At 29.4% G+C, this 14,481-nt stretch overlaps 1 protein-coding gene across 11 annotated transcripts in view; it reads left to right on the top strand.

Annotated features, from left to right (window-relative positions):
* LOC123306194 (piezo-type mechanosensitive ion channel component) overlaps positions 1–14,481 on the top strand; it is a 76,801-nt gene that overhangs the window by 28,265 nt on the left and 34,055 nt on the right. For all 11 annotated transcript variants that reach the window (XM_044888096.1, XM_044888102.1, XM_044888097.1 and 8 more), the window contains exons 3-5: positions 10,127–10,222; positions 11,993–12,367; positions 13,226–13,472. In XM_044888096.1, coding sequence (XP_044744031.1) covers positions 10,127–10,222; positions 11,993–12,367; positions 13,226–13,472 — 718 coding nt within the window. The remainder of the gene's footprint in view (positions 1–10,126; positions 10,223–11,992; positions 12,368–13,225; positions 13,473–14,481) is intronic.

Below are 14,481 nucleotides of genomic sequence, written 5' to 3' on the forward strand. Positions count from 1 at the left end.
GCGCACTCATAAGAAGACATTAGTTAACACATCTTGGGCAGGATGGGAGGTGGTCAATGAAATAAATGTAATATTTGTACCTTATTTCAAGAAAATTTCAGAATAAATTACACAGAATTATTAAGTTAATCAGATTTAATGATTTTGTGTAAATTGCTAAGGTACCCTTCTAGGTATTAATAATCGAATGGTTAATTTGAATGTTTAAATCAAATTTTCAGGCTATGGACTTTCAATAATAAACATCAAGTTTTGGACATTAAGAACCTGAAAATAACAGGCAAAATAGTCAGTTAACAAAAAAATACTTTTATAGTGAGTTAACAAAAAAATAATTAATTTCATTCACTCACTCGTATATCATTTCGTAATATTTGAGTTCAGCTCTTAATTTGACACAATAGGGATTATGAATAAATTTTTGTTATCACTTCAGGTAAATAATTCTCACTGGACTCATAGAAAAGTGAAGTTGATTTTTTTGAAAATTTTTAGTAGTATGCAACATATGAAGGTTTAAAATTCATAATTAAACAAAGAGGAAGATATAGTTTAGTGATGTCATTGCACGGTATCACCATAGAAATTGCATATAAATCTTTGTTTTGATAAAAAAAAGATGGGCAACAATCTTTGAATGCTTATAACTTCTTTGGTTTTTAATCAATTTTAATTTCACTTTCATTTTTTGTATTGGTATCAAGTCTAGTTTTTTATTTTTATGAGTAATATGGAAAATTCCACTTCAGGCAACTACCGTATTGAATAATAAATAACAGTCATAGTAATTTCCAGTTGTCCCGTAAACTGTTAATTTGTAAGTCTATAAATGCAGCTAGCTTCATGGCGACTAGCTTGAATGGTGTTATCCATTCAAAAGCCAGTATATTCAGTCGTTTAATGTTTCAATAGAGCTGGAGCTTAAAAGCTTAGCCAAATTTGATGTAGAACGCTGGTGTTGGGTGGCATTCTACGTCACCTAACACTAAAATGGAACTGAACCCTTAATTTAAAGCATATTAAAAATTTAAAATTTAAATTGATTCGCTTGGTTCCATTTATTATTATTAATATCTTTATTTGACATAAATCGAATACAAAAATGTGCACAATTTAAGTAAGGTTGATTAATTAGACAAAATTATTAAGTAATTAAAATTAAAATGAACAGAACAAAAACAAAAACATAGGTAATAAGTAATAAATTTTCACAAGTTTGTATTATGGGTCATAATTTAAAACATTCCTTAGGTCCAAAATACTGAGTGAGCAATTTTAGGTCAGCAATCTTAGATTTTTTCGAGCCTACAGTACCTGGACAGTCTTCTATCATATGCCGCATTATACAAAACACCCATATATTCTAAAATTCGAAATCGTGCTATATTAATTAATTATAATGTACTTTTCTTTTTAATCATAAATAATACATTAATTAATAAACTACATCAAAACCATTATAATAGTAAGGCTATTATTAATGGTTCTGTGAACTAATCTACACAATCATAATTATGCATGGTCATCAAATAACTGTCCGCTAAACATAATATTATTTAATAGTTGTTATTAATATTCGTGTTTATATCTTTTTCGATTCCACAGGTTTGTGGGAGCAATGAAAAATATTACATTAATAATATTAATAGTCCAATAAAATGAAGATTTAAACTATCATCAAAACGGAAGCCTGTAATATTTTTATACCATAGTATTTTTATACCATGTACAACTTAATATATATATGAAATATACATATTAAGTTTAGTCCCAAGTTTGTAACGCTTAAAAATATTGATGATACGAACAAAATTTTGGTATAGGTGTTCATAGAATCATCTAATTAGTCCATTTTTGGTTGCCCGTTCGTCCGTCCGTCTGTGAACACGATAACTCAAAACGAAGAAAGATTTGAGGCTGAAATTTTGACAGCGTACTCAGGACGTAAAAAGTCGAGTCGAGTTCGAAAATGAGCAACATGGGCCCATTGGTTCTTGGGTCCGTAGGACCCATCTTGTAATCCGTTATAGATAGAATATGTGACGTCACACCAACTGGGGGGCTTCAAAAATGTGACCATCTGTAACAAGAAGGAGGGGGGAGGTTTAAAAATCGTAAAATTGGTCTGACTTAATGTATGGATGGCCCGTAGATTTGTTCCATTTAGATTCCAAGGCTTTGTTTATATGCTACCCTTTAAGCTCCTCCTCCCGCTTATGATGTAGCGCGTAGACGAAGCTTTAGAGTCTACATACGTATTAAATATAGACCAAATCTAGCTACATTGAATGTATTTGTGTTGTGCCTTAACATTTTATAACATAACGTATAAATTAACATAAATATTTGAATAATTACCTCAGATAATAATGACACTGACACAACATTAGTGCTGATAAACAGTAAAACGAAAATAAATATGAAGTTCAAACGTTTGTTTGTAAACTATTAACAGGTTGCTGTTAAAAAATAGAAAAGTGATGTTTAAATATAGAAAAATATTTAATCTTTGAATCTAATTTCTAATATGTTTTTTATAAATAGTGAAATAAACTGTATAGTCTAGTCGACAAGTTGGAATTAGTGAAAAATAGAGATAATGCTCTTAAAAATTATATGTGAGCCATAGTTCGTTGTATTCAGAATGATGTCTAGAAAAATATGTTGAAAATATGCAATTACAATATTGCTTAATTCATTGAACTAGTACACGATATGTATATTCAACGAAATATGCCGGAACCTTTTTTTAGCACATAAAAAATTGAAAAAGTTAAAAAATAAACAATTAAAAATGAAAAAAAAATACATAGTTTTTCACCAATATTTCATAAACTATTAATATAATAATAATAATAATGGGGGTTTAACCTCCGTTTTTATGACACATGCCTTATTACAGAGGCCACCCACATCATTATTTGTTAATCTTTATTTATTCAATTACAATTTATTCAACATATTTACAATTACATTTTTGATGTGGGTGGAATCGGTTACTTCGTTCTTATCCAAGCGACGACAATGTGATCAATTCTGCACTCCCATTAATTATAAATTGTTCACACTGCCGCTGCCTGGATTCGAACCCGCAACCTAAGTCTAAATAGTCCAACGTTCTAAGACTAGCGCCTTAGAACACTCGGCCATTTAGGCTCTAAATTCAAACTATTAATGTTTATGAAATTTTAAAAAAAGATTCTTAAAGAGGAGGAAGTTTCCAAAAAAAACTCTCACTCCCGGAGTTCTATTTGACGCGATTCTTTAAAAGTCTTTTATAATTTTAATTTGACTATGAAAATTGGTCTTTTTTCGTCATTTTTAGATTGTTGTAATAGCGTCAAAAACGAGTATTTCACACTAAATAATTTTTTATAGATATTATTAATTACTTGACAATATCACGTTAAAAGAGTTTAAAAAATTTTAATACTTTATTTATAATAATTTTTTGAACTTGTAAAATATATATACCTAAGAAAGGCTCTCCATGGAGCCAAAAAAGTCACTGCAAAAGTTTTTATTTGTGCTGAATCGAATTTGATGGGCCAATTCCATACTTATTTGGCTTTTCAAAGTAATGCTACGAAAAGATGAATTATAATTACTACTTGGAGAAATACATTAATTATAATTTTAAAAAAAAAATTTCTCTTGACCTTAATTAAAAGGTTTTTCTTATAAAATGAACGATAAACTAAAGAAGTTGTGTATGATATATCATAAACTTTTTTTTTATTTGGAGTAGTATTTTTTGGTAACTTGTATGATATATGATACCACCCAAATGTAACCTGCAGCTTCGCTAGGCAGCGCGTTGTGATTAATATTAGGAAAAGCATGCAACATTTCATGTACTTTCGGACAACATTTGCAAATTATTGAAATTTTTTTATTAAAATAGATGTTCAGTTAGGGTTACTTACCGTGTACCACAGGATTTTCATTGGCTCATATCGTCAATTTTACTCTATTTTTTCCGATTAGTAAGAAATTTTTTTGGTATACGAGCCCTTCGATGATGCTGTGCGTTACGTTTGGCTACTAGAAAAAATTCTGTGAAATACTGTTTCAACAAAAGTTTATGATATCTCATACATACACAAGATTTTACTTTTAAAGTCATGACCGTACCCAGGTTTTGGTCCAAGAAAGGAGAGGCGAGACAATTACTTTTGATGTAGAGAAGGGCATATCAGAAATTTTTTGCCTAAAAATTTTATTATTCAACAGTATTTTGGCATAAATGCATACTTATACAACTAAATCAGTGGTAAATCCAAGTTCAGAGGAGAGCAGATTTCCCGACCAGTCCTCCTCTCCATACGTCCATATTTAAAATTCTACCATTTTATATGAAAAACTCAATTCGAAAATCGGAATTTCAAAAAATTTCTTTTTATTTGGTTAATATGATTTTATAAGTTGATATATAATATACCTTCGTCTAGAATTTGCGACAACAATAGAACATTGTGTTTTTAAAATTATACCCACCATTATATAATATTAAAAGATCATGAGAAAATCGAATTATATGAATGAAAAAACATTGACCTAGTTTTTTTTAATAACTTTATCCAGTCTAAATATTTGATGTTGTTAAGTATCTGTACCTTAATTAAGGTAACTGCACCGCGTTAAATGCTCTTTCAATTCAACCAATATTTTGATCAGCTGTTTATCCTTGTGCACTAACTAATATACGAATATGACCCGATGCCTTTTAAGCTATCATGGCTAATTTATTAACCAAGAAATTGTTTTTGCTCTACCCATTTCGAGAAACTACGTACATGATAATATTACTTAAACTTAATATTAAGCTAACATTTTAAAGTTACAATGCGAAAATGGAACTCACCTAATATTTCTTAGATATTTTATTGATAATTTATTACCCCAAAAAAATGTTATTGCTCCAGTCGTTTTCGAGAAACAAGGAAGGTAGCTTATTATATTAAGCTACCATGACCAAGTCATAACCCTCAAATGGGTCCCAGCTCAATAAAATAGCCAGAAACTATGAGCTAGACCCGTTTTGTGCACTTTGAGATTGTCATGATATCTTAATAATATTAAGCTACCATGTACGTAGGTAATTTGTTTTTCAGAAACAGCTGTATCTTGTGTAATAAATTAGTGTAACAACATATCAAAAAAATATTAGTTAAGTCACATTTGTAAGCTGTGGTATTGTAATGGTAGCTTAATATTAAACTACCATGCATAGTAGAATTAGACAAGGTATGATCTTGCGCAGATGGGTTTAGGATGGGGACATTTTCTCACTCTCGGTAATCTCTCTCGCACGGTACCTAGTCACCGCCATATTGATTATTTGTTTACGTTCGAGCTGTCATGTGGTCAATGTTTTGTTTGCATATTTGCAATGTCGAGTTGTCTCATTAATTATTAATTCTTTGTAAGGAACGATTTTTTCATTACTAATATCAAGAAGGATTGTTCACACAAACGTATTCACGTTTTTTACAACATTTGAATCAGGAAGCAGGAACCAGCTAAGATGACGTCGACTGGGTACGTGCGCGAACTGAACCAAAATTCGTCCTCCATCGAACGTACCTTGTCTAATTCTACTATGTTACCATGCAGGTATTTTGTTTCCTGGAAACGACTGAATCAATTAATTTTTGTCTTGGCTAATAAATTAGCAATAAAATATTCAAAAAATATGAGTTAGTCCCCAACATTTTGGAGCCGTAACATTATCATGCTGGTTTAATATTAACCTACCATCTATAGGCAAATGGGGCACAGAGAAACACAGGGCGCAATGAAACAATAGTAATATTAGTAGTATGTTTTTCTAAGTTAAGTTCAGAACAAAATTGCACAAAATTATTAAGCCTGGTTTACTTAACAATTTTGTGTAATTTTTCACTTAAAGTCTGGTCAAAATTATTAAGTCTGGTTAACTTAATAATTCTGTTAATTTGTTCTGAAATTTTCTTGTAATAAGCTACAAATATTACCTTACGGGTGTTCCACTGTGCACCACCTCCCTGCACCTTGTTTTTCGTAAACGGATGTAGTAATAATATTTTTTCTTAGGTAATAAATTAGACTAATCAAATAGCCAAAAAATATTAAACGTTTAAGTTCCATTAATGAGTTGTGGCCGTGTAACATTGTCATGATAACTTAATATTAAGCTACCATGTACCTTGTTTCCCAGAAATGGTTTTCTTGGGTAATAAATTAGCAATAAAATAGCTAAAAAATTTGTGCTAGGTTCCGTTTATGAGTTGTAATATTGCCATGGTAACTTTATAGACTTTTAACTTTGTCAATTTGCTCGTGATTTCAAACTTTAGCAACGCAAAAGTGGAGTATTAAATATATGATTACGACACAGTTCATAAACGATATGATATGATAACGTGATGACACGCTCACTGACAGACCAAATGCTTTTGTGTACCATTTTGATTTTTTTAATTGATTTGCATTGATTTTTCCATTTAAATTAGGTATATGCGTTTATTGTAAACAATATTGCATGTCTATTTATATATAAAAAAGCGAGAAAGCAATTTTTTAAAATATTTTAAGATTCAACATTTCAAAAATCGATCTTATTCCTAATAGAAATTGGCAAATCTCGTGAAAAAAATTAAAAAGAAGCAGCAGACACAATTTTAGTTTTTAAATGATATCCTGTATTTTGATTTTTTTTGTATTCTTGATTTTTTACCTTTCTGCACGCTTCTTTTACTTTCCTTACCTATCTATTTCCTTTAGATTTCGATAAATATTATTAAGTTATAAAAACCTCCTCCACTACGTAGCTCTTAATTGCATTTATACATGAAAGGAATACTGAAAGAAATTTCACTTAATTTTCACTAAAATTGAGACCAAGATGGTATTTACAATTTGACGCGATCACATCTAATAGTACTCATTTCCCTACAATAATTAACCGAAACCTTTTAATGGGTTATACAATTTTTACTCTTTTGGGATTTGGAAAGTAGTCATTAAAATCCCTTTATCCCACTCACCTGAAATATTTTTTCTGAAACCATTTTAGATAGCAGTTGGTTATGACGATACCTTTTAAAGTCTCAAGGATATAAAAGTAAAACCAATATTAGGTTGGTTTGATAGGAGTTAATACCTATCTTACCTATGGTTTTCCATTAGGTTTGCACAAGGTTAACACCGGGATAGTTCCTTAAGAAGTCAGCTAGAGCTACATACTTCCCCTTCCTTTCATTTTTCCCTATTCCTGTTTTATGACATGCTCTGTAAAATGTTTGTATTGTTTAAAAAGAATGCATAAAACTGAAGTGAATTAAAAACTCCCTTTCGCAAAATAAAGTAACATATTGAAAAACAGACAGTGGTAAATTTGAGCAATTCATGGATAGCTTATTATTATATTATACCTAGTTAGGTAGGTGTATAATATTTTATAAATGTATTGTTTTTCTTATTTTGTAATTATCGTTCAGCAATTTCTGTAATTAAAGAAATTTTCAGGGTTATATCTACATTGTTTTCTGAAATAGCTCATTTGAATGCTTACAAATCTTTTATGGGATTTAAACACAACAATTCGAATTTTATACTTCACAAACAATGCACTGCTACTTTAAAAAAAATTGCATTATCAAAAATCAAAATTATTCAATTATTTGGAATGGAAAATACAATCATCAAGATTTATATCGTTAATATAATCGAATTTCTTTGTTATTTTATCAGCTTTATAGTGATATCATATTTTTTCTTTCGATTGATTGTACGTTTTGCAAGCTATCCGCGAGAAACTGGTTATATTGTAATATTGCAATGTGCAGAATTACGTTAGCTGCTTTTACATTTAACTATTTTTTAGTTAATGTATAGCATTCAAGTTGATGATGGAGAGGAAAACTGTTTTTCATTTTCCAATTTTCCAAAAGCTCCATGAATCAAATAAGCTCCTTTCAAATCCCTATAACCAAATTTTCAGGTAATTGCTAAAAATTTTCAAGCTCGAAGAAGAATTAATTTTGTTGAATGCAGTTTTCGAAAAAAAAACTTTCTCAAAATTATTCTGCTGTTCTGGTACTTTTTATTTTTCTAAAACCCCGTATATTATTTTTACTACATTAATTATTATTAAAAAATATTGTTGTTAATACTTATTTACTCTTTATACCTTGTATTATTGTAATATATATCAAGGTATACTAAGTTTAGTCCTAAGTTTGTAACGCTCGAAAATATTGATGCTATGAAAAAAATTTTGGTATAGGTGTTCATAAAATCACCTAATTAGTCCATTTTCGTCTGTCTGTGGACACGATAACTCATAAACAAAATGAGATATCAAGCTGAAATTTTTATAGCGTGCTCAGGACGTAAAAAACGAGGTGGCTAAGTTCGTAAATGAGCAACACAGATCAATTGGGTCTTGGGTCCGTAGGACCACTTTTGTAAACCGCTAAAGATAGAACAAAACTTTAATATATAAAATATTCCTTTTAAAAAATCAAACAATTTTTGTTTGAAACATTTTTTCGTAAACGCCACTGTTTATCCGTGAGGACGTTAATTAGGACAAACCTTTGGTGTCCATTTTCTCCAAAACTATGAATGATAGAGAGTTGAAAATTTCCATGTCTGCAACTAGTGGTCTTGTGAAATTTCGCATTTTCGCAAAACGAGACACAAATCTAGAAAATACTTTCGTAAATTTTCGAATACCAAATAAATGGCGGCCTTTCGGCCGTCATAATTGTATTGGTTTTTTATACTCTTCTAATTTATAAAAAAAATGCAAGCACTGATTTTCAACACTTTATATACCAGGGATTTCAACAATTAACTCAGTCAATTGTTTGATTTTACTTGTTTATTTCGATATCTATTTAAAAAAAAATCAAGTCCTGTTGATTTTAGGACTATATCATTTTAGTGTAAATTGTTAAATGTAACATATTATGACAACTCATTTCTTTGTGTTATATTTAGAAGACTATATCATTTATTTTTATTAGCGTCCTCATTTTTCTCGTTACGATGTTTTCAATTGTGTAAAAATATTGATTATTTTGTCTTGTATACTATGAGAAATATTTCCCATAGACACATACAAACATACATCACATTCATTTTTAACATCATATCACTTTCATTTTCACCGAATTTTCTACTACAAATAATGTATATTATGAACTCTTCCAACCATCGTGATTTATATTATTTTTACATATTTTATTTATTACATTAACTTCTCTTGAAAATTTTTTATTGATATCAAGTGGGATATGCCAAGCTTGACGATAGAATCGAGACTGGACCAACATTAGTTTATCAGGCCTTACCCTAGCTTTATAAATCAATCCTAGGTTTTCCAATCCTTGCATACTGTTAATAAGTCAATTTTTGCAGAAGCCTTGAATATAAATCGAAAATAAAGACTTGATTTTCCAATCTTTGCCGAAGTCCTAACTAAAGCTAATAAATCAAGCCTTGGTTTGCTTGACCAAGTCTTGGTCAAGGGTAATAAATCATAACATAGTTAGCTAGCTCTTGCACAAGCCTTGGTCAAAGCTAATGGCCCAAGTTTATTGTTAATTCATATTCGTGTTTTTGGCTTTAAAGGTATTAGCGAAAATAATCGTGAAACTAAAGTCATGATTCTACTAGACGGCAGAAGGTAAAGCAGATTCATGAATTGAATGAAGCACTATTTCTTAAAATAGAAGCAAAAATATTAATCTTATAAAACAAACTTAAATAACATAAATTTCTTGACAAAAACAATTCTTACCAAAATTTTCATAATTTTCTTTAAAAAATAATAAAGAAAAATTAAAGCATTGTATACACTTTACAGAGAGATTTTTTAAATTTTATTTTCTTGGCAGATTATTCTGGGGTGGTGAGCTGTCCCAATCTGGACATGTACCGACCATACCTTTAGCTTGTTAAGTATGTTTTTATACCCAAATATTGTTGTTTTTTTAAAATTTCTAAACAAGATTCTTTTAATTAAAAAATATTGATTTGCCCCACCTTGGACAAAAACAGGAGGCGCAACACAAAAAGTGTGATAAATTTGCATAATATTTCTTCGATTCATAATTGCTTAATGTTTTATTTACAGGTACCGCATTTCGACCATGTCTATTATCCGCAATATATTTGATTCTTCTTTTGGTGCTTCCGTATATTCCGCTTGCAACAAAAGAAAACTACCATTGTAAGTATTTAATAAAAAAATTTTTAAATGCATATTTGGTCTATTTTGCAACCTCTGAAATTTCATACGTATATTGCTATTACCGGCCGAAAGTTGATAATTTAATGGTTTTCTTTGGAATAAAGTGTATTTGGTCCTTAATTTTTTATTTGCCAACGTTTCGACTTCAATTGAGTCTTTTTCAAGGATCTACAATAAATTTAACAATCAATAAAGTTTTTTTGTTTTAATAATTATAACATTTATTTGCTAATTGAGCTAAATTATGGTGATATTGTGAAAAGAAAAACTTTTCGCTCAATCTCCAAAGAGACACGATTTTTGTATTTTTTTTTGGATCAGAATTACTCTTGAAAATGTTTGGTACCCAAATCGGAGAACAAATTAAAAAAATGTTCATGCTTTTTACAAATTTTTCAAGTTAAAAATCGAATAAAGAAATACTCTTGGTAAAAATCAAGAAAATTATGAAAATTCTCACTTCGGAATTTAACAAAACTTGGAATGTAGGGCAATTTTGACCTAAAAAATAGAGTTCCCTTAAGAAAGGACTGAATATTTTTTAAGATATCGCCTAAAATCCTAAATGAAAAACTTTTACATCGGAGAGATTCTGGTGATATCTTGAAAAATACTCATGTAATCGTCAAGTGAGCTAGTTTTAATTAGCCAGAACAATCTATATAGACGCAAAAATCTATACTATTTTTCAACGAAAAGCTTTTGAGATATAGGCTGAATAAATCGTTCCGGAATAACACTGCTCGCATACAATTTTAGCCAATATCTCAAAAACTACTCCCGATTTTTGTATTATTTAGGTTTAAAATTACCCTAGAAAATACACAAATCGGGTTACTTTGATTATTGAGCAAATAGTTTCTGAGAAATAGGAATATGGAATATGAGTTGTTCTGCAAACTAGCCAGCCCGACTTTTTTGTACCTTCTAGTTGTGAAATTCAGAATACAACGTGATTTTAATCTATGTTAAGTGGAATATGAAATACTTTAGAATTTTAATCAAGATCCCAAGAATTTTTAATAATTAAAAGAAAATAAATAAAAAGTCTTCGTCTAAGCAACTTACATATCAAAACGCTAAAATTACCAATACTATTTACGATACAACTTCCTCCGCTAACTGTGTCGGACTGACTAAACGCTAGGCGAAAAAAAATCGGTGGTATTTTTTGTCTCTTTCGTATGTACAATTGACTCAACTGAACGACAATATCGCTCTGCGTATAGGATACTGAATATAAAATCCTAGGAACACATTCTGAGAAGGGATTGTTTAATATATATTTGGAAAAATCAGATAATATGTCTCCCAGGCAAGAATAGGTAATAAACCTATATATTTTGGTTTAATTTATGGCCTTCCTTAATGTCGTAGCTAATAAATCACATTACACTTTTAACTAGATTTTCTTCGAGGGACACTGCAGGCTGTTGAGAACTTGGTCCTTTGAATGGTATAATTACGTCAAGAAAATAATTTTTAATTAATTTTAGTGGCTTTTTTAATTTTAAATTATTATATATATACATTTTTCATGATGTTTTAACTGAAACGCTGAAAATTCCTTAGTTTGTAGAACCACCCATAAATGAGGAGAAGCGGTTGCAAGATATTTGCTGATTACTTAGAATAGTTGGCTGCCTTACTTTTTGGAGGAGAAAATTTCCCCGATAGTCCCTTTCTATTTCCACGCTTGTTATTGTTTGACATTTTTTATTAAATTATGCTTTAAACTTTTTTTTCTAGCGGTTACGGGGTTTTATTTACGATTAGTGATGATTTTGTCATTTTTAACGTCCATTTCACAAATTATATTCCAAGTGGTTTTATTTGCATTGCCCCCGTATGCATACTTTTTAAGTAATTGTAACGAAACAGAAAAAATTTTAAGACATGTTGGTTTCATTCATCTTGAAAGTATTCCTGTCACCACTGCAGTTATATGGATCATGCCTGAAGTGTTAATGGTACTGGGTTCAGTAGCAATATATGTTATAATTGGCAAATTAGTAGCTACTATGGAAGCTCCACCAACGGGAACTGAAGAATCTGGTGTACAGAATCCAGTGAAATTTAATTCCGTACTTGGTCTCAAGAAATATCGCTTTCTAATGGAATTTGGTAAGTTGATAAAAATCTAAAAACATCGTCTGATTAAAAAAAAAAAAAACTGAAGCCATTTTAACTTTTAGTAGAACAGGAATTTTTATGATATATATCAATACAAAAATTATTTTAAAAAATTTAATATTATTTAGTAATTTTTGGCGTTTGTTACCGTATTTCTACTTCCCAAATTTTGATGGCATTGGAGTAGAGTTAAAACCTACTAATTACTAAGCTCGAATCGTGTCGTGTCAGAAAAAGTTCGTTACTAAAGAGTAAGCTTAAGTAAGATTCAGAATCGGCAGATGATCTAGCTTTATCTTCCGTGCAGTCAAACCAAGCAAATTATGAAACGACATTTTTTTTTATTTATTTGATAATTAACAGTTTATTACGAATGACTGATGAATGATTTGATAATTAAAAGACTGATTATACTCTAGAATTATTATTTGTAATGTTTATTGTTTTGTTGCCTAAGTGTAGGTATAACCATTGACTGATAACAATTTACAAAATTGTTTTTTGTTTTAAAGTTGATTTATATTTATAAAAATTTTATTATTCTTAATTGATTTTGCCTGATCTAGAAGAATATTTTATGTTTTGGTTTCATTTGTCTGATTTGAAGTGCGTAAGTAAATAAAACATTTAAAACATTTTAGTTTTTTTTAAATATCAAAATTTTGATATATATCGGATATATATCAAAAATATCCGATATTTTGATATTTATAATAAATATCGGATATTTTCGAACCCTGATAATTTAGCAATGCAAAGTATATGCAGGGTGTCTAAACAATTTACTTCGTTGATTGTTATTTTTACTTATTTGTACTAAATTATTTTTAATAATTTATAACATTACAGGTCGATATATTTCATTATTAATGTTATGTATTGCTAGCAGTATGAAACCATCTCTGGTTGGTGCAATTTATTTTATAACATTTATTGGAGCTGCAACTTGGTGGGCGAGTTACAGAGAATTACAACGTGGCTATGCATGGATGTTAAAAGTTATTGAACTAATTGTGGTCCTCCAATTACTTGGTATTTATGTTTATCAAACACAATACATACAAGATTTATTACCACAGGATTCTATTTATGCAAGGTATGTATGCTGGGTTGAAGAGAAATCATTTTAGATTCCCTAATTTGGCTACTAAAAATGGATTTATTTTCCAAGTTTAAAAAAATTTAATTTCCATTATAGTTTTCCGGGAAGTAAAGTCAAACTTTCTAATTTTAAATGGAAATTTAAGTATCTTTCTTGAACTATTTTATAGCTCTTTAAAAGATTCTTCACAAAAATTAAGGAAAAACACTTTATAAGAAAACAAAGTTCAAATTTCAAAAATAACATAACTTATTTTGAGGGGCTCCGCTATATAACTGTTTGAAAATAAAATACTTCTTCGGACTTTTATTCTCGAATAAGTTCCCGAGGGTGTGAATTATTATCTATTTTTAAACTTTTATAAGCGATTTGTGATCAAAAGACAAATTTTCGGATTTAGTGAACGCTTAGATATTTGATTACTACCTCTTAAACACTATCGATTAATCTGGGATATATTCCGTTCTACTAATGAAAATAATCTAAGGTGTTCGCTTTCTAACTGAAAGCCTGCTTATATTTCGTTTATCGTTTGTTTCAAAATACCGACGCTAATGGCCCTTTTCAAAAGTTTTAGTAGAGCACAATTATCAAAAGAATTGAGTTCAAATATTGTATTTTTAAAATCATTTTCTTAAACCCTTCTTAAATAATTTTTATTTTTAAATTAACGGAATAATATTAAATTTTGAAGCAAATTTTCGCCAAGGCATTACATAGAATAAGTGTTTGTTAAAAGTAAAATAATTATCAATAAATTCATAGAAAATTTACAAAAATGTATATTCTAACAGTTAAATAAAATATGAAAAAAATACACATCATGTCGGGAATCGTTCTCTGAATCTTAACTTTATTCGGGTTGAACGCTTTACTAACTGTACTATATGATATTTTGTATAATATATCAATCTGGATATACTACTGAATCATTTAGGATACAAGCCGTTGCAAATATTTTTAATGAGTGTATTTTGGTTGAACGCTATACTGTACAATAAAT

The sequence above is a fragment of the Chrysoperla carnea genome, chromosome 1 (assembly GCF_905475395.1).
Source record: "Chrysoperla carnea chromosome 1, inChrCarn1.1, whole genome shotgun sequence".
Lineage (NCBI taxonomy): Eukaryota > Metazoa > Arthropoda > Insecta > Neuroptera > Chrysopidae > Chrysoperla > Chrysoperla carnea.